The sequence below is a fragment of the Dromiciops gliroides genome, chromosome 6, assembly GCF_019393635.1.
Source record: "Dromiciops gliroides isolate mDroGli1 chromosome 6, mDroGli1.pri, whole genome shotgun sequence".
In the NCBI taxonomy this organism is placed as follows: Eukaryota; Metazoa; Chordata; class Mammalia; order Microbiotheria; family Microbiotheriidae; genus Dromiciops; species Dromiciops gliroides.
This window is the reverse complement of record NC_057866.1, coordinates 175,193,168-175,215,002: the sequence shown is the minus strand read 5'-3', so window position 1 is coordinate 175,215,002 and position 21,835 is coordinate 175,193,168. Positions and strand designations below refer to the sequence as shown.

General features: G+C 39.7%; 1 protein-coding gene across 2 annotated transcripts in view; it reads right to left on the bottom strand.

The window, feature by feature from the left end:
* RXFP1 (relaxin family peptide receptor 1) overlaps positions 1–21,525 on the bottom strand; it is a 182,481-nt gene extending 160,956 nt beyond the window's left edge. The window contains exons 1-2 of one of the 2 annotated variants that reach the window (XM_043972848.1): positions 21,456–21,525; positions 20,905–20,971 (exon numbers count right to left, since the gene is read on the bottom strand). In XM_043972848.1, the coding sequence (XP_043828783.1) occupies positions 20,905–20,953 (49 nt within the window). In that variant the 5' untranslated portion in view covers positions 20,954–20,971; positions 21,456–21,525. Of the gene's footprint in view, positions 1–20,904; positions 21,205–21,455 lie in introns of those variants that run through there. The other variant, XM_043972847.1, reaches the window with a different exon arrangement.
* Between the last annotated feature and the right edge of the window lie 310 nt (positions 21,526–21,835).

The following is a 21,835-nucleotide window of genomic DNA, read 5'->3' as shown; positions in this document are numbered from 1 at the left end:
TCCATAAAAACAGAAAGCACTGTGCTAGTTTATGTGAGTACAAAATCAAATCGGTCCTTACCCTCAAGGAGCTTATTATGCTTTATTACTGGGGAGATAGGATAGATACGCAGATAAAAAAACACAATAGAATGTCTGATCACACTTCTTGTTTTTGTTTTATTGCAGGGCAATGAGGGTTAAGTGACATGCCCAAGGTCACACAGCTAGTAAGTGTCAAGTGTCTGAGGTCACATTTGAACTCAGGTCCTCCCGAATCCAGGGCTGGTACTTTATCCACTGCGCCACCTAGCTGCCTCCTTTTTTGTTTTTGTTCTTGTTTTCTGATCACACTTCTTAATGCACCTTCATCAGTTGCTTGTGCTTTGAATGGCTACATGAGTAATCATGCTTTCTTCACTTGTCATCCTTTAGCTAACAACGTGCTCTGTAATTATATTTCGTCTAAACCATGTTTGCAAGTTAAAGCTGATGGTATTAACCAGTAAGATGAAACAATAATCAATTTTTTTTAAAAGGAAGGAGGGAGAAAGGGATGGGAAATGTACTTAGTCAAATAAGTGAACTCCAGATGATGCAGAATTTATTGAAAATGAGAAGTAGAGAAATGAAATGCAGAACCAGTGGGGTGAGAGATGCAGGAAAGCCATTCCTGATGACTGGAGGTACAGAGTACAGCAATGGCCAGTCCTATTCAATTTCATGTGTTAAAAAACATATTTTGTACACAATCGTCTAGAGAGCAACCTCCAGAGGTAGAGAAAAAAATTAATACACGTATATATTCTGTGTATATATTTATAATATATACACAAATATACACTATAATATATACGCATGCTATGCAGCATGTTAAATAACAGAACAACATCATATTTCATGTATATATACTTCACATGTAATTTGCATGTTATATATACATATAACATGCAGCACACACATATGCATATATGCTTATTAGGTCCTGGGAGTAATTTAAAATCAATAGATTATATGGATCTTTTCTTACATATTCTAGTCAACATGAAAACTTTTGCAGAAAATTGTAGTGATTTAAAGCTAATGAAATGTTTCTTTTGTACCACAATTCTTGACTTAATAAAGATGTGAATCTTGTAATGTGAGGACTATGAAATTTGATCATCCTGTTTTTAAATGTAAGGAAAAAGATTGTGTTCCCAGCATGAGAATCCTATAGTAAGGAATTGTGGGAAATAGGTAACCACTGCATCTGAGAACCTTCTCATTAAAAAATTTCCATTAAAAAACCACTTTTGCAGAAGTCAGAGATTTTGAAATAGCTAGACAATGGGATTCTCTGGCAGCTAGCTGAATGAAGGGAAAGGAGATTCTGCTCTTTAACAGAACTACCTGGAGGCACAGACCAGCTGCTGGCTGAGACCCATTAGTAGCTGGGACTGCCCTATTCTTATACCAGCCAAGTATTTTGAGGCTGTCTCAGTTCATCAAATCTGTGGATGTCATTGAGAAGAGATTGGCCAACCTGAACAAAAGGCAGTGGAGATGCCTTTGGCTGAGGATGAGCAAAAAGATTGAGGAGCTCAAGGGAGTGCTCCCAGAGATTAAAGAAGAGGTGCTTACAGTTGGTACAAAACACTAGACTGGTAGCACGAAGAAGCCTTTTTCCTGCTCTTTTTGGGAACTCCTAGGAACACATCAGTCCCTAGATCTCATTCATTCCACTTAGGAAGAACAGAAGAGGAAGAGGTCGGGTGGTGGTCAAAGAGATTCTTAGTATTAATTCTCCTCTCTCCCTACTCTACCCCACGCTCTCCCTTCTACTCTGAGCCTGGAGGGGCTCCCTTTCCATGAACTACTCACAGTCCACAGACAGGAATTGACCTCTGTTAGGCTTCAACCCCGGCCCAAGAGGCAGCCTAAAGGAGGCATAACCAGGTATCCATTTCCAAAAAAATCCCTTTACTACCATCTTGCACTAGTCTGCCAATACTTAGAAACCTTATTTTCATTGGGAAAAGAGGAAACCTATATTTTATGGATAAAGACCTCAAGGTGCAAAGGTTTGCTTATAAGAGGCAAATTTTAACCTTGAAAAGTATGGGAACTTGGTCTTTTCAAGAGTTCACTAAACATTTTATTGGGTGCATCAGTCATTTAAACTATCTAATGACAAAATGAAGAACAATGTTATTTTTGGCCAAGTTTTTGTGTGTATATGTACAAACAGAAGACTGTTTGTGAAGTGAAGTGAGCAGAACCAGGAGAATGTTGTAAACAGAAACAACAATATTGTATGAAGAACTATGAATGACTTAGCTATTCTCAGCAATACAGTCATCCGAGGCAATCCCAAAAGACTATGATGAAACATGCTAACTGCCTCCAGAGAAAGAACTGATATTGTCTGATTACAGACTGAAGCATACTCCCTTTCTTTCCTCCCTCCCTTTCTTTCCTCCCTCCCTTCCTTCCTTCCTCCTTCCCTCCTTCCTTCCTTCCTCCCTCCCCCTCCTCCTTCCTTCCTCCCTCCCTTCCTCTCTCCCTCCCTTCCTTCTTTCCTTCCTTCCTCCCTCCCTCCCTCTCTCCCTTCCAGCTTCTTGTACAAAATGACCAATATGAATATGTTTTACATGGTTGCACATGTATGACCCATATCAAATTGCTTACCATTTCAGGGAGGGAGAGATAAAATTTGGAACTCAAAACTTTTTTAAAAATGTTAAAAATTATTTTTACATGTAATTGGGGAAAACTAAAATATTATTAAAAAAGATTTGTAAAGCACTTAGCATAGTATCTATTATACAGTAAGTGCTTAATAAATGCTCGTTCCCTTCCCTCCCCTCTAAGCAGCCATGAATATCAGGACCAACAAATATTTGTCCAAAATAATATACATTATTTTAGGGATTCCCTCTTAAGCAGTGAGAGCTTTAGGGCTAAGAAGACCTAGGTTCAGGTTCCATTTTTGGAACATAACTGACCTAGTTCATTTTTCAGTCTAAGTGCAAGTTTAATCTTTCAGTGTAACTCTAAGACTTAAGGTGCTGATCTATGTTGACACGTTGATAGAGGAAATTTCCTTCCAGGACAGCTTCCTATACCCATGAAATCACAGGTGCCAAAATGTGGGTGAAGGAGTAGGAGATCAGAGATCGTGTAGAGGGTTAGCTTTTGGATGAGGAGTTTAATTTAATTCAAACAACTAAAATGAATTTTATCAGAAATAGAGAGGCTAAAGTCTCAGAGCCAGAAATTCAACAAGCATTTGAATGCTGACTCTGTCCCAGGCACAGTGTTAAGCCATGGGGAAAAAACATGTACACACAGGAATTTGCAGATTTTGGGCTAATGCCCTCATGCTTTAGAGAGAATAGTTGCCTCCAAAATTGTGATTAGAGTTATTTAGCACAGTAGCATAGAGGAAAAGAGAGATAAGAATAGAGAAGGGAGATAAAAATAAAAATGCACAGTGTGTACATGGATATGCAGGCATATTTGTGTGAAATGAGTGGAAAGAAAATACAAACTAGTCTGGACAAATGCCTTGGAAGAATAGGAGAAAATGAGGCTCAAGGAGTGTAAGGCTGTGGTTCTAATAACATAGGAATTAAGAGTTAAATTTGTTCAAGATGTCTTACATACCCCAATCTCCACCCCACTTTTTTTTTTTTTGGCATTGGAATTTCTTTCCCACCCCCCAACCCCAGAGTGATACTTTAGGTGTGTAAAATCCCTTCATTGGTGCAGGTTGGCAATTTATTGACTTAAGATTTGTCTGGAAGCACTGTGGGGTTGAGTCCAACTGAGGCAGGACTTTAAATCTTCCTGAATCTAAGGCCAATCTTCCATCCATTATACCATGTTGCCTTTCATATTTCCAAAAGAATTCATTCTTTGTGATTAAAAACATAGTTCTTTGATTTCAATGCCTCAGGTTTTGATTTACAAAATCAGTCTATTCTTTTTGTAACGTGAATAATTATCCTCTGATTTATCAACTCTGTAAAAATTGACCTGACTGATGAGGTTTTTATTGAAAATGGGAACAAATCTATAAATCTCCAAGTCTAGTTAATTCTTCTGAAAGTGTGGTAACAAATTTGCATAATCAAAGAAAGTTATACAAATTCCTGACCTAATATCTCAGCAAAACATTTTGTAAAGACCCATTAATCTTGGTCAAGTGTTTGGCATATACATTGGCATAGTTACCAAAGGTGATGATGGTCTTGTGCCCCCTCATTTGACTTGCCTTTCATTGTTATATCTGCCATCAGCTGTGTCATGCCCTGTTTCTTTATGTGAGAAATCAGTGTTGCTCCAAAATGATGAGAGGGGAACAGTACTTCATCCCCTTTCCTGCCTCAGATCTGGAACTTGTCAGGGGCAACTTGTACTTTGCCTGAGGGCACTGAATTTAGAAGGTACCATAGCATTTCCAGTGAAGTCCTTCAGCAGGTAGGATCATCACAGCTTAGCACTTAGCTAGCAACAGCAATTAGTTAAAAGAAGGAAGCTTACAGATGTGTTTCTTCCTCTTCTTCAGAGGGCATGCCAAGTGAGATTCCTTACCTGGCTAGTCCTGGGTTTCTACACCCTGCTTGCTCGCCTCAGGTACAAAATTTTTATTTCCAACTCTGCTCCCGTGGATTTGAATCATTGATCCTCTATGCCTCTAGCATAGAGTTACTTAACTTCTTCCTTATCTATACTACAATGATGCTTCTCACCATCCACTCCTATGCTATTTTAATGTTTTAATTTTGCTGCTTGTATGCTTTTTCATGGCTCTCACCCATCTACTTGCCTCTAGTCTCCCTCCCAGCTTCACTCCATCTACATTGCCACCAGAATGATTTTCCTAAAGTATAAGTGCATGTTTGTCTCTCTCCTCTACTCAATAAACACCCTCCTACCTCTAGGATCAAATACAAAAGCCTCTGTTTGTCATTTGAAGTTCTTTATAACCCACCCCAGCTTACCTTTCTAGCTTTTAAAAACACTATTCCCTCCTGCTCCCCACTCTACTATCTAGTCAAAATAGCCTTTTTGCTGTTGCACATTTGCACTCCATCTACTATTTCTGTGCTTTACATTGGCTATCCCTCAGGCCTAGCATGCATTCTTTCTTCATCTCTATTTTTTAGAAATTTCATTTCTTTCAAAACCTGGCTCAAATAGTATTTCAATACTTGGGAGTCTTTCTGCCAAGATACACACAGGAATTACATGATCACAGTTATGAAATATTTTTTACACAAAGATAAATCTCAATAATTGTAGAAATATTAATTGTTCATGGGTAGGCTGAGTCAATGTAATAAAAATGACAGTGTTGCCTAAATTACTTTACATGTTCAGTGCTATGACAAAGTATCAAGGGATTACTTTATAGAGCTAGGAAAAATAACCAAATTTGTCTGGAGAAACAAAAGGTCAAGAATATCAAGAGAATTAATGAAAAATATGGGAAGGAAAGGAGCTTAAAAGTATATCAGATTATATTGCAAAATTATAATCATCACAATAGTTTGATTCTGGGTAATAGAAAGGTTGATCAGCAAAACAGCTTACGTATCTAATCTACATAAAGAGATGAGGACAATAGTCTAGTGTTTGGTAAACTCAAAGATTCCGGTTATTGGGGCAAGAACTCATTATTTGACCAAAACTCCTGGGAAAACCAGAAAGCAGAATGGTAGAAACTAAGTATAGACTAACATCTTATATTGTATACGAAGACAAACTCTAAATGAGTAAATGAATTAGACATAAAGGATGGCTTACTAATTAAGGAAACATGGAAGAAATTACCTATCAGATCTATAGAGGAAGAATTCAAGACCAATCAAGAAACAAAGAGGTTCACTGGAGATAAAATAGATAATTTTGATTATATAAGATGAAAAAGTTTGTGCTCAAGCAAAACCAATTTAGCAAAAATGAGAGATTCAGGAAATTGGGAAAATATTTATAGCAAGTTTCTCTGATAAAGATCTCATTTCTATGATATTTAGGGAACAGATTCAAATTTATAAGAATAGAAGCCATTTCTCAATGGATAAATGGTGAAAGGACATGAGTAGGCAGTTTTCAGAGGAAGAAATCCAAGCTATCAAAAGCCATGTAAAAACAGTGCCCTAAATCAGAGGTATCGAACTCATTTGAACCTCCTTAGCAGAACTAGATTAAAATGTAATTAGGAGATATTTACCAAAATAAAAATACAATTCTACATAGATATATGTTAATTTGATGTTTTCTAAGTCAATATGCAGTGCCAGGGATCCCTTTCTATTTTAGTTTGACACTGTTGCTAAATCATTAATATCAGGATATAAATTAAAACAACTCTGAGGTACTGGCTCACAGACATCAACTTGACAAAAAAAAAAAATGACAAATGTTGGAGGGACTGTGGGAAAACAGGTAAATTAATGCTATGTTGGTGAGACTGTAAACCAGTCCAGTCATGATGGAAAGTTATTTGGGACTATGCGCAAAGAACTTTTAAACTGTGTCTATATTTTGACCCAGTAATACTGCAACTGGATCTGTATTCCAAAGATAGCAAAGAAAGAGAAAAAAGGACTCACATGGTCAAAATATATTTCTAGCAGCTCTTTTTATAGTAGCAAAGTGTTGGAAACTAAGGGAGTGCTCATCAATTGGGGAGTGGTTGAACAAGTTAGGGCATATGAATATGATGGAACAGTATTGTGCTGTAAGAAATGATGAAAGGGATGGTTTCAGAGAAGACTGAGTAGACTAGTATGAATTGATATAAAATGAAGTGAGCAGAATAAGGAGAGCAATTTATCTATCTATCTATCATCTTTCTATCTATCTATCATCTTTCTATCTATCTATCTATCTGTTTATTTTTGTGGGGCAATGAGGGTTAAGTGACTTGCCCAGGGTCACACAGTTAGTGTCAAGTGTCTGAGGTCAGATTTGAAGTCAGGTCCTCATGAATCCAGGGCTGGTGCTTTATCCACTGCACCACCTAGCTGCAGCCAAGGGGAACAATTTATACAATAACAACAATATTATAAAAATAAAAAATTTTGAAAGACTTAGGACCTCTGATCAACGCATTAATCAATCACAATTCTAGAGGACTCGTGATGAAACATGCTTCCCACCTCCATATAGAAGGACGATGGACTCGGAGTGCCGATGAAGGTATATCTATATATCTATATCTATATCTATCTATATAGATATAAAATATACATATAATATATGTAAGTATGTATAGATGTATATGTATACATATACACACATATATATATGAATGACATGGTCACTGTAAGAATTTGTTTTGTTTTACTATATGTCTTTGTAATGAAATTTTTTGTTTGTTTTCTGGGGGAGTGGGGTGGAGATGGGAGGGGAAGATGCAGGTGAACAGGAGAGAATGAAGACATGAAAATAAAATGAAATTGAATTAATAAATAAAAACTATCTCAAGTGCCATGTTTGAATAAATCCTTTCTTGTTTTACCTAGCTACTAATGATTTCACATTTCATCCAGGTTATTGTGTCCCTTTTGTATATGTACCTGTATACAGGTACATACAAACATACAAACACACATATACACACACCCCTGTATATTTTCACGTTGTTTGCCTATTAAAATATAAGCTCTTTAAGAGCAGAGACTTTTATTTTTATCTTTGTATCATAGGATCATAGATTGTGAGTTACAAGGGAGCTTAAAGGCCCTCTGATCAAACCCCTTCATTTTTTTGGGTGGGGGGGGGTGAGGCAATTGAGGTTAAGTGACTTGCCTAGGGTCACACAGCTAATAAGTGTTAAGTGTCTGAGGCCAGATTTGAACTCAGGTCCTCCTGACTCCAGGGCCAGTGCTCTATCTACTGCGCCACCTAGCTGACCCAAACCCCTTCATTTTTTAGACAAAGAACTATGACACAGAGAGGCTAAGGAATCTGTCCAGTGGCACACAGGTTTTACATGGCAGAGGAAGGATCTGAACCCAAATTTTGACTCCAAAGCCAAGATTCTTTCTACTACACTATATCATCTCAGTGCCTAGCATATCACTTGGCACACAGAAGGTATTTTATAAATGTCTGTTGATTGATTGATTAAACAATTTCAATTTTAGAAAGTCTGTCTTGGCTTGTGAGTGCCAAGAGGGCAGGCATCAGCTCTATTTAATTCTGTTTTACCTCCAAAATGTAGAGAGCATCCCTTGCAATTAAGGGCTTAATAAGTCTCTTCATAATCATAATGAATCCTTGGAAATCATGCAGAGGAAACTTCCTCTGTGTGTTAATGAAGGAAACCTAAAGATAGCCGGATAAGACATTCTAGGAAGAAGTCAGGAGAGAATTTTCCATTGCCGAGGACTTGATAAGAAAGCTACTTACTTTTTGCTAGCCCCAGGGATGATCACTCAGTTGTTGGGAAAATACACTGAAGCCCAACACAGAAAAGCAATCTCTTTTGTCAGGGAATATGATTTCCTGTGCGGGAAACTTACCAGATTACTGTTAAGGATAGCAATTAATAGGAGGGAAATAAAGCTCTAAATTTAACTTGACAAATTAGCCAACCACTTCAATTAATATAAAGATATAATGAGGGAGGCTAAAGGAAGGGAAGCTAATCAAAAGGAAGGAAGGAAAAAAAACCCATTTATTAAGCACCTACTATATGTCAAGTCCTGTGCTTAATACTTTACAAATATCTCATTTGATCCTCATAAAAATCATGGGAGGAGGGGGCAGCTATGTGGCACAGTAGATAAAGCACCAGCCCTGGATTCATGAGGACCTGAGTTCAAATCTGGCCTCAGACAGTTGATACTCACTAGCTGTGTGACTTTGGGCAAGTCACTTAACCCCATTGCCCCACCAAAAAAAAAAATCATGGGAGGAAGGTGCTATTACAACTTCCAATTTGTAGTTATGGAAACTGAGGCAGACAGTGGTTAAGGGGACTTGGCCAAAGTCACATATTAAATGTCTGAGACTGGATTTGAACAGAGGTCTTCCTGACCCTAGGCCAAGAGCTCTATCCACTGTACTACCAAGCCTGATGAGCAATATTTTTACTTCCCCTGGTTTTAAAGTATTTGGGGAAGTGGAAATGTTGATAAATCTAGGCTTGCCCTTGAAGTCTCTGGAATGTCAGAAAATCTAGACAACAAGAATGGTGATGGCTATGGATAAGTAAAAGGTTTCCAATCTAAGCCGGGAAAGTATTAAATTATCAAGAAATTGAGAGAGAGGTGTGTCAGTTTTCAGGATAGTTAAAGAGAGGACTAATGTCCCCATTCAGTTTGGAAAGGAGTAATGAAGGGCAAGAAAAAAAGGTTATATATAATCTTAAACAATGAATGACAATGAATAATGACCTGTTTTAGAAGTCAGTGCCCAGGAACTTTATTAATGATCTTTGATTATTTTCAAATTTGAAGCCTGTGTGACTTGAATAAACTCACAGATCACATAATAGGTAAAATAATCTGATTTCTCTGCAGTCAATTCATGGACATTTATTTGCATATTTTAAACATAAATTGATACCCGTTCACATCTATTTGCATGTTCTATTTCACCAAGCTCCAATTCCAGATTGGCAAAATGGAATAAAGTGTATCATCACCCATTACCACTACAAAGCAGGAGTGACTTGACAGGCGCACTTGAAAGTGGGTCCTTATGTTGCCAAGGTGAGGGAGGGGGAAGGGAGGCCGGTGGAAGACTTATAATACCAGCTCAGCAAAACAAGCAAGCCAAATAATTTATCATAAAGCCAGGACACTTTGTTGATTAGCTTCAATTCAATTCAATCTAATCCAATTCAACAAATAGTTGAAAGACAAGAACAATACAGTCCTATCCTTAAGCAATTTAACATTCTAGTGGGGATGTACAATGTCTATACAAAGTAATTTCAGGAGGTAATAGTGCTAACAAGTGGGGAGAATCGAGAGAGGCTTGATGGAAGGGGTCGTGTCTGAACCGAGCTCTGAAGTAAAATAGGAATTCTGAGACATGAAGGAGCAAAGGGGAAGGATTCCCAGCATGCTTTACAGTCTGTTTAAAAGCATGGTGGTAGAGAAGACATGCCCAGTTCAAGGAACAGTGGTAGGCCAATTTGGTTGGAATGTAGAGCATTTGAAGGGGAGTAATTTGAAACATCTGGAGAGGTAAGTGGGGAGGCAGATTGAGGCGTTTTAAATGCCAATCAGCAAAATGAAAGGCTACCCCGACTCTAAGTGTTTTAAAAAGAAGAGAGATGAGATAGGATGTAGGAGAAACTTCACTGCTATCCCAGGCAAGCCCCTTTGACAGTTTGGCCCTCACTTTCCTCATCTGTAAAATGTTGATAATACTTCCAGTACCTACCTTACAAGGTGGTTGAGAGGAAGGTGCTTGGTTTTATGATTGGGTTTGCCCTTTTTGGGCTCCTTCTTCCAGAGGGAACTGGGCGGAATGCTAAAGACCTGGCAGATCAATTGAATATAATTATTTAAAAATTCTAAAACCCTTAAATTTGTCTGGTCCACTCAGACTTCAGATCTGAGATTAACTCCCCCAAAAACAGCTGGACCGATAGAAGAATCACTAAATGCAATTTCTGAAGACAAAGGGATTCTATTAATCCCTGTTTATTTGTATCTGTCCTATTCATGGTGTATTAAAAGGTGGCTGGCATATATGGGCATGGACTCCACGTCCCTTTTTCTGTTTTAGTATAATCTCCAACTTCTCTCCCTGTCCCAGCTGAATCTGATTCATTATGTAAAATGGGGGGGGGGATGGTAAGAGAATTGCAAGCACTACTTTATAACTTGGAACTAGAACAGATAGTTATACCTTGAATGACAATGAGGCAATAGGACATAAGCATCTTCAAAATAGTTTTTGTTTGTTTCATATATGATAAATGAGCCTCAGAGTTAGCTTTTATTGCATGTGAGCCTCTGTCTTGGTACCTTTAAATCTAGGACTATATTGGTACATCCTGAGATGCTGGGCAAGGTTCAAGTTTCAGGTGGAGTTGCCATGGGCTATGAGGAATAGAGGTAAGTATATTGTAGGGAACTCTAGGTAGTACCAGCTTAAATAATACCAAGGACCCAGTGAGAGGCCTGGGTTAAAAATTCCTTGAAAAGGGACAGCTAGGTGGCACAGTGGATAGAGCATCGGCCCTGGAGTCAGGAGGACCTAAGTTCAAATCCAGCCTCAGACACTTGACACTTACTAGCTGTGTGACCCTGGGCAAGTCACTTAAACCCAATTGCCTCACCAAAACAAAACAAAACAAAACAAAAATTCCTTGAAAAAAGTGAGCCTTGATAAGAGAAACTTTGACCAGGAAAGCCTTAGGAAGTGGAGCCTCAGGGAGAGAAAAGGCAAGGAACACAGAAGCTGGGTGATAAAGAGGAGATAGCAGTAGTGAGTCATAAAGGTCCTAGAGAGAGGCCTACGGAGAATATATCCCCAGGAGAGAAGGGGATGGCACTAGGCAGAGTGGGGAGGGGGAAGATAAGAAAGAGAGAGAGAGAGACAGAGAGAGAGAGACAGAGGAGACAGAGGAGACAGAGGGAGACAGAGACAGAGAGAGAAACAGAGAGAGAGACTGAGGAGACAGAGGGAGACAGAGACAGAGAGAGAGACAGAGAGAGAGAGACAGAGAGAAAAACAGAGACAGAGACAGAGACAGAGGAGACAGAAGGAGAGACACACAGAGAGAAACAGAAACTCAGAAAAAATCAGAGGGTAGAGGCATATACAGGAAGGGAGAGACAGAGAGAACAAAAAGAGAGGCAGAAACAGGGAGACAGGCCCTAAAGAGTAATAAATATTATAGAGTCATGAGATTGAGGAGCAAAGTGTCCTCACTGGCCTCCCCATTGTGAGGCCTCCATATGACCCATGTAGATCCTTGCACAAGGTGGGATCCATCAGAGATTAGGGGGACAGTTTTGGTTGCCCTTCTGATAGAAGGGAAGAGTTTTCTCAACTGTCAGTGGATTTAAATATGAGCCCTTTTCTGAGCTGTGGTCCTGGTTTGGGAGAAGCAGGAGCCAGAGTTTCCTTGGATGTGGGCAAAAGTCAGAGGGCTGTTGTGAGCCACATTAAGAATATTCAGGGGGCAGCTAGGTAGGGCAGTGGTTAGAGCACTGGCCCTGGAGTCAGGAGGACCTGAGTTCAAATCCGACCTCAGACACTTAACACTTACTAGCTGTGTCACCCTGGGCAAGTCACTTAACCCCATTGCCCTGTTAAAAAAAAAAAAAAAGAATATTCATTGGTCTCTATCCTGACATTCCCTTCCTCTACCTGTGAAGCAGCACTCGTCTCCCTTTCTAGGAGACAGGACACTCCCTGAGTGCTCTGTGTAAGTACTTTTGAGCAGTGGGCTTTAAGGTCAAAAACAGTACACAGAGAATTCAAAGCAGAATGGAACTTGATGTGAACAAAAAGCATGTCGAATACATTTAAACACACTAAACTGCAGGGGAGCCGATTTTATTAGGAAGAGCTCCACTCCACTGTGCTGTTTGTTATCGAAGAGGTTACAGAATTCAGAAAGCTCATTTCCTTACTGAAGGTGACCTGTCTTAGTCTCAATGGAGACTAGTGAGCAGGAGATGGGAAGGTGGAGCTCTGGGGGACTGGAATGGGCTATTTTTCTATCTGACTCCCTCTTCAGCTCTAATGCTATAACCACTCCATTGACCATCTTCTCATTTTAAAGTCTTGAAAGTGGTAAGTGGGGAGCAATCTCAAGGATGCAAGATTGTGTCTATGCAATCCTGGGATTTGACTGCTTGCAAAAAATTAATTAAACTCGGGGGTGGGTGTACACAAATCAGATTATTAAGGACAGTAAATCTGGAGACATCTGACATATTTAAGTGACCTCTGACAAAACCCTGTCCTATTTTAATGCGGCATTGCCTCCACCGTCTTCCCACTTTACTCTCAAATATGTCCTGGCCTTGGACATTTGAGATTCAGAAAAGACCATTCAAAAGACAATGCAAGGTAGGAAATGAGAAAACAGGAGAGAACAAATTGTAATTAAGAATGGTTTTATGTTTGAGGAAAGAGTCTTTTTAACTAATGGCATTCACTAAGGAGTAATGTGGCTGGGAGAAGAGGATGGGGAGAAGAAGAAGATGGAAGAGGAGGAGCAGGAGGACAGAGGGAGGGAGAGAGAGAAAGAAGGAGAGGGAGGAGACGGTGAGAGATAGAGAACAACAGAAACAGATAGAAAAGGAAGGAGGGAGGGGGAAAAGAGGTGGAGAGAGGAGAGAGAAAAGGAGAGAAGGAGGAAAGAGGGAGAAGGGGAGAGAGAGAGGGAGAGAGAGGGAGAAGGAACAACAAGAGAGAGACAGAGATGGAGATGGGGAGAAAGAAGGGAGGACAAGAGAAAGGGACAGAGAGAGAGAGAGAGAGGCAGAGAGAGAGAGAGAGAGAGAGAGAGAGAGAGAGAGAGGAGAGGAGAGGAGAGGAGAGGAGAGGAGGGTAGGGGAGAGGAGAGGAGAGGAGAGAATGAGAATGTAGTGGAAAGAACTTTAGTAGTTAGAGGACCAGGGTACTTGTCTCTGCTATTTGCTTGCTACCTGTGTGACCATGAACAAATCATTTAACTTTTCAGGGGCTTCCTCATCTCTATGTTCCTAATACGTGGTACTTAGTAAACACTTAAAAATGATTGGTGATTGACTGATTGATTGATCACAGGAGCATAGAATTCATAGAATTCAGAGCTGAAAGGGACCTCAGAAGCCATTTGGTCCAGCTCCCCCATTTTATAGATGAGCAAACTGAAGCCCAGGGAGATTATGTGACTGGCTTTAGATCACCCAAATCGCAAGTGTTAGAGGTAGAATTCGAACCCAAGTCTCCAGATCTGTCTCCAGATCTGAAACAAGAAGGTTAAGCTAGCTGATCTCTAAGCTCCCTTCTAGATCTAAATCTGTGTTCCTATGATTTGTTGGTGAAACAGGAAAAGAAAATTCTTTTTTTTTTTAAATTTTTAGTTTTATAAAATCTAATAAAATGCATTCAGAGGCAATTACATTAATTTCTAGTCAACAACTGACTGTTATGCACTTGATGTAGGAGGTGAAAAAAGGGCACACCTCACATTTACTATGTGCAAGGAAAACCTTCTGCTAGGTGCTGGAGACCCTCATAAAAGTAAAACTGTTTTCCGGAGTAGGTGACATTCTACTGTGGATGGAGTGGGACAGAGATAAGGATAATCACATCAGCTCCCTGGGCATGGCTTACCTCATCTGTAAAATGACAAAGTTGGATTAGATCACCTCAAAGGGTCTTTCATTGACTTTTTTTTTTTTAATTTTTTTTTTTTTTTTTGCGGGGCAATGGGGGTTAAGTGACTTGCCCAGGGTCACACAGCTAGTAAGTGTCAAGTGTTTGAGGCCGGATTTGAACTCAGGTACTTCTGAATCCAGGGCCGGTGCTTTATCCACTGTGCCACCTAGCCGCCCCCCTTTCATTGACTTTTGAGGGCCTTTCTCTCTCTAACCCTATGATCTTATGAGCATGTACATCTGTATGTAAACACAAAGTTCTAGTGGTCTAGTGGCTCACCAGACTTCCCAGCATGCCTTCCCTACAAAAGGCTAAATCAGGGCTATACAGGTATCATCAAACCTCAATTAGTGAGAGCACACATAACCTCCACCTACTTTTTCTTTTTCATTTCTCTTTTATTATAAATAGACAAGAACAAGCTGATCTCTGGTATTTATTAAAATAAAGTGACTTCCAGGGTTCAGCCAAATCTTATCCACCTTCCCACACTTACAGTATTGTCCATTGATCATTGCTACTCATAATCATGACCATAGGGCACTGTAAAAACCCGTCATTAAAAAATACTTTGGGGGCAGCTAGGTGGTGCAGTGGATAAAGCCCTGGCTTTGGATTCAGGAGGACCTGAGTTCAAATCCAGCCTCAGACACTTGACATTTACTAGCTGTGTGACTCTGGGCAAGTCACTTAACTCTCATTGCCCCCCCAAAAAAATACGTTGTTAGTTTTAATCAGGAATCTATGACTTGGTAAGACCCAGTAGAGCTTGTATTTCTCAGAAATAACCCTTCAGAGTCCAAGGATTCTTATATGTCACATGAGGATCTTACCCACCTAAAAAGGCTGGTACATGGAAGGTGATGCACTGCTATCTGGAAACTAGGGGACTTATCAACTGGCCACTGGGTGACAGGGAAGTTTTACTGGCATGGCAAATTAACAGAGAGATTGTGATCTGCACTGGCAGAGGGAATTCCCACAACAATGAGATCACAGCCCTAATAAAGTATTTGAAGTTTTATTTCAACAAAATATAGCCCTTGAAATTCTATTAAACTTAATGAAAGCAGAGCTTCTCTGATAGATGGAGGCCACGTGGTCTTGGGCTGGCACTAGGAGGCAAGAGTCCTGGATTTAGACCTCCATTCTACCCCTAACTCTCTGTGTGACTTTTGATGTCACTTACTCTCTCAAGGCTTTAGTTATCTTTGTCTGTTGAATGAGCCAGTTGGATTAGTTGACCAAGGTATCTTCCATCTCTAAACTGTGAGAAAATATTGGGTTTTGGGGCTCCCAGAAGCCCCTACTCGAGGGCCTAACTCCGGAGCCTTGACCAGAGTCAGTAAAGTTGGACCTAAGACTCTGAATACAGACAATAGAGATTGAAACCACACCCACCTGAAAACCTTTCCCCTCAGAGGGTCTGTCCTCTGCACTCTGACTTCAGCACATACTGCTCATGGACCACCCTCAAGTTCAGTAAACCAAGAGATTTGAATGATGCTAGCCAATTAGCTTGGAGCAGTGTAAGGGCCGCCTTTCCTCCAGACCCTCAGGAAGCTTACACTCACTCTCTCTCTCTTGGCCTGGGGCTCAAGCATAGCAGCCATGGCCCTCTCTCCCTTCTGAACTTTCTGAGGCACGTGTCACTCTTTACTAATATTTAATATGCTTTAATAAATGCTTAATGCCCAACTCTGATGCTAAAGCTTCTAATTTATAAGTAGCAATGTATTAGAAACCCCAGCTAAGTTCCCTAAAACTTGGGACAGAGATAGGCTCCCCCATATAATTTCAAATGACACAAAACCCATGCTCCTACAAATTTTCTTGCCCTGCATAAGAAGCTGGCACAGATGGTCTCTTGAGGTTCCTCCTAATTTTAAGATCTTAGAAAAATATTCATCAGCAGGAGTGATATAAGAAGCATTTATGGTTATCAAGCATAACACTTTAGGGAGAAAATCCAATTAACCGGAACATTTCATTCCATAAACATTCCAGTTAATTGAATTTTCCCTAACTAGTTTTATTTTATTCTGATGCAAAGCCAGATGCCTAAGAAATTATTTTCTTCACAAATATAATACCATACACCTCCTTGTTAATTTAATTGGGCAGAAAAGAAAGTGCTGACAATGATGTTTTATGAAGATATCTCAAATTTCCTTTTCCCCTGAAGATTAAAAATATGATTACAGGTGAAAAGACTGAGCACTACAAAATTTTTAGCACAACCCAATAAAATAGAAAAGTAAAATGCAAGAAGGGATACATCTGCAGTTTTCTTTGGAAAAGAAAATATTTTATTTTTCCTTTCCTGGGGTAGGCAAGTAACCCAATTTTTCTCCTTTTGCATGTGTAAATCAAAATAAGCTACATTCCTGCCCAGGAATGCCTCCTCCCTATTCATGACTATAAAGGAACATTGCAAGCAGCCAGACTAAACAGTAGACAGATATGCCGGTGTCTGGAGATGAATTTTCTAAAGGGAACACAGTAGCCAGATGGTAAAAAGAGTAAATCTATGTGAACAGGAATAAACTGTGGCCTAACCTCTTGTATAGCCTTCTACTTTCTGGATTAATTAGCTCTTCAAAGCAGGGGAACAGTAGCAACAGCCCCAAATTTTGAAACAGGCTACCTGTCTTGGGGATATTATTTCCCCACTTTCTCTTCCCTCTCTCAGCCCTTCCCCCTAACCTCCCAATCTCTCGCTCTCGCTCTCTCTCTCTCTCTCTCTCTCTCTCTCTCTCTCTCTCTCTCTCTCTCTCTCTCAGCAATTAGGGTTAAGTGACTTGCCCAAGGAGTAAGTGTCAAGTGTCTGAGGCCAGACTTGAACTCAGGTCCTCCTGACTCCAGGGTCCATGCTCTGCACCACCTAGCTGCCCCTCCCAATCTCTCTTATTAGAGTCCTCTTCCTACTTTCTAGTTTCTCACCCTGGTTCCTTCTTGGGCTTCCTACCACTACTCCATGCCCCATTTTTGCTAAATCCACCTAGTGTTAGCCTACAACTAAGGTGTTAGCTGACAAAGGCTTATGGATCTCATGTGGTGGTAGCCTGATGCAGTAGAAAGAACCTTGGAAAGGGAATCAGGGGACTTGGGTTCAAATTCTGACTCTTTCACTTACTATCTGAGTGAAATTGGCAAAACCCTTTGTATTTCCTCACCCCAGTGTCCTCCTTTGTAAAAGGAGTCCATTTGACTATGTTATCTCCTATATGTCTTCTATATCTAAAGCTATGATCCTGAGTCATGGAAGTCCTGGGTTCAATTGCACTCTGTGATCTTATAACAATGTCACTTAACCTAGCTGAGCCTCAGTTTCTCTTTCTCTATAATGGTGGCCGGGGAACAATATTGTCTATTTTGCAGGACTATGATGACCAAATGTGTGGTGTAGTGGGAAATGTAGAAGACATGTTCAAGACTGCCTTAGTCATTTACTATTAGTATACCCATGTGAACATCACTAATTCTCTGTGAATCTCAGCTTCCTCATGAGTTGAATGGGAATAGGGATTCTTGTACTGCTTATCAAATAAGGTTTTCATGAGGGAAGAGCTTTGTAAACAATAAAGTTCTATATATGTGTGAGCTTTTATGACTATGCATGCAAACGTTTTCATAAACCATCATCGCATACAAACTCAAGATAAAATTATTCCATAAGATTGTTATTTTAAATATGGCTTTTTGGAAGCCTAAAAATCTTTCAAGACTTAAAAGAATGCAGCTTTATGGATGAGATTTAATATCAGGCTATGACAGGAGTGTCCAACACCCCTTCACATGACATTTTGAATACTCCTGCCTTTTTGCTGGTTCCCTGAATCTCTCCCCTCTTGAAGAGTCCATAAGTGGTCATAAAGAGGGAACAACAATTGGAGTCAATGATTACTTTTATTTCGTACTGTGTCCACTAACCAGAAATAAAGAACTCCCTCTCCTTCCCCAATTAATTGTTAGAGGGTTTAACAAATGAAAACATTTTCTTATTTAACATTCCTTTATTCATTCAGCAAGTTTTGAAGCCCTACAAGGTGCAAAGCCTGAAATGATTGGTATGATTCATTTAGCCAAAGTTGCTTCTGAAATTTCCCCAATACATTTCAAACACTCCTGAATTCTTGTTCGCCCCCACCTTCATCATTATCTCTCACATTAACTTGGAGTTTCACAGTTAATAACGATCATTTTCTTCATGCCAACCCATGAATTTGGTGGAGCATATAGGACCCTCCATTTTACAGACAACATTGAGGCTCAAGGAGATGAGGTCACATACCAGAGTCAAGGACTGAAACACAGGTTTTCTGACTCCAAGCCTAGGATATTTATATCATTGCTATGTTGTATATAAAAAATTTTCCTGCTTATCTTTTTTTTTTTTTTTTTTTGGTGAGGCAATTGGGGTTAAGTGACTTGCCCAGGGTCACACAGCTAGTAAGTGTCAAGTGTTTGAGGCCTCATTTGAACTCTGGTCCTCCTGAATCCAGGGTCAGTGCTCTATCCACTGCACCAACTCGCTGCCCCTGCTTATCTTGTTCATATAATGGAAAATGCATATTAGAAGGAAATGGAAAATTCACTGGAGATTTTGGTGCTGTTACTGATGTCTCAAATATTATCAAAAGCTATTCAAACTCTAGGCTGTAAGCAGAAACCTCTCCATTTCTGATACTTGGGTCTCCTGTGTGACCTTGGACGAGTTGCTTAACTTCATTGATCTCAGTGTCTTTATCTAAAACAGGGGGTTGGACTAGATCAAGGGTTCTTAACTTGAGGTTCATGAACTTTGGAAAATATATAGATTACTGAATATCAATATAATTGGTTTTCTTTTTTAATCCTATGTATTTTATGCATTTAATTTTTTAAAATTAATTTTGTTTATTTATTTATTTTTGTGTGTGGCAATGGGGGTTAAGTGACTTGCCTAGGGTCACACAGATAATAAGTGTCAAGTGTCTAAGGCTGGATTTGAACTCAGGAACTCCTGAATCCAGGGCCGGTGCTATATCCACTGTGCCACCTAGCTGCCCCCCTTTTTAAAAATTTATTTTGTTTATTTAAATTTTATGCATTTAGATATATTATTATATATTATATTCTATATTATTCTGAGAAGAGACTCATTGGTTGCACCAGATTATCAAAGGGGTCTGTGACACAAAAATAGTTATAAACCCCTGGACTGGATGATTTCTTAGAGCCTTTCTAGGTCTAGTCTATGCTATGGGACATATTTGCTATGTACCTTATTTTTTCTATATGTGAAATGGAAGTGGCAATAATCAAGATGGAGCTGTGGTGTGGTGGTGGCAAACAAAGAATTTAGCCAGATTTGTTTTCCACCATCATGGAATAAAGTTTTTCACCACTGTTGACATCTTCTAACTGACCATGCTTCCTCTACCCTGTCCACCTTGCAGCTCCAACTTTGGGGTGGAGGGTGGATGGTGATAGAAAGAAAGAGGAGGGAAGAGGAGGGGACGGTGGCAAGAGGTACGCTTCTGCTTGCCCCCAATCAGAAGTAGGGGAATGAGATTAAAGTCATCCAAAAAAGTGCTTCTCATCTTTATCCCTGCCCATCCCACTTCCCAAGCAGTGGCAATAATGCCACCCTGAGTTTTAAGGCTGAATATATAAATCAACTCTTGGCCAGTATATGAAGGTTAATTACAGAAATAGCAACACTCTTGTCAGTTGTGAATTTCTTAAGATCCAAACATTATTTGTTACCAGGTGTTCAGGGTGCTGAGAAACTTTCCTGCCCTCTGTTGACTGGCCCTGCATGCCTTGCCATCTGTCCTTCGGTGCCTTATTTTTTTCTAAGATAGAAATGAAACTAGGCACGCGATTCTATAGGGATATCCACATTCATTCAGATGTGGTTCATGCAAAACAGAGCTTTCCCTTCCGCAGAAAAGGTTTCCTGAAAAGTAAATAACTGGCTAGAGAAAGCACAGTGTGCCTTTATAGCAGCAGAGTGAAAGGGATTGCTCAGAGCTCACGGCAGTGGTTTAAATGATTCCTGGTGTGTTACCGTGTGTCTGTGGCTAAATGGAGAGTGAGAAACTCTTGTTTAGACAGAGGCATGATATGCAGACATCCTTCCAACAGTAATCACAAATAAGATATTAAAGTCATAAAGAAGGGGGCAAAATAAGACATTTCCCAACGGAAATATTTCTGACCATTTACTCCAGCATAAACTATCAGTAATATTGCTTAGATATAACTTCTTCAAATATCTTTACTCTTTTTAAAAAAGCATTTCCTTATTAATTACAACTAATATAGAACACACAAACAGGCAGGCATAAAATAAAGCATTAGATGGATTTTTAACCATGCTTTACACAATGATCAACTCTGGCAATAGATTGCAAATTATATGAACATAGAAATTCATTAAGAGGAATAATCTTGAAGAGAGCAAGTTTGAGCATTCTCCCCCTCCCCCCTCATGCATTTTTATCTTACTAACATAAATGAAGTCATAAATATTCATGTAAATGTGCCCAGTTCATGACATGCTAAAGTATATATAAATAAAATGCTAAGCATACTTACAGTATTTTCCAATGATCAAGATGTAGAAGAAGATGGAACCAGCTGTCATCTCTTTCCCCCTTAGTAACTAATTAATAAATAAAAGTGAACAAAATCTGGTCTCGGCTTGTAGATAGTATACAGCTCACGGTAGTTATTACATATGCTATTTCTGACTGCAGTCGTAGCAGCTATAAAGCAATCTTTCTTCCTTTCTTTCCCATCCCCTTTCTCTTGTTCTCTCTCATTTCCTCTCTCCCTCCCTCTCCTTTCTCTCTGACTCCTGTCCGCTTTCTCCCTCCCTTTCTTCTTTCTCTCCTCCTCCCTCTTTCTTCTTTCTCTCAGTCTCCTTCCCTCTCCTTCCTGTCCCTCCCTATCCTCTCTGTCTCTCTCCCCTTCTGTCTCCCTCAGTTCTCTCTCAATCTCTCTCTCTCTCTCTCTCTCTCTCTCTCTCTCTCTCTCTCTCTCTCTCTCTCTCTCTCTCTCTCTCCCCCTCCTCTCACTCCTTTCTCTCATTGCCTTTCCCTCTCTTTTCCCCACCCCTTTCTTCCACTCCCTTTCTCCCCATTCACCTGAAGACTCTATCCTTATTTTCCTCTTCTTTTTATGTCTTATTCCCTTTTTCTAACACACACACACACACACACACACACACACACACACACACACTCCCACACTCTCGATCTCTTAAAACTGAGATGGGAGAAAAAGTTTCAAATGGAGAACATTCAGTCTCTCCTTGATTGCTCTACAGATCTTATTTTTGTGTTCTGCTAAAAAAACTGAGAATGTGTGTGTGTGTACTGACAAATATTTGAATCACACTACTATAAGGAATATAAGCCAAAGTTATACAAATCAAAATGTTTCATTTTAAAGTGACTTCGGGTCAGGAAAGAAGACAAAACACCACCCTAGAGTTCAGAAAGTAATTGCAAAGTGGAAGGAAAAG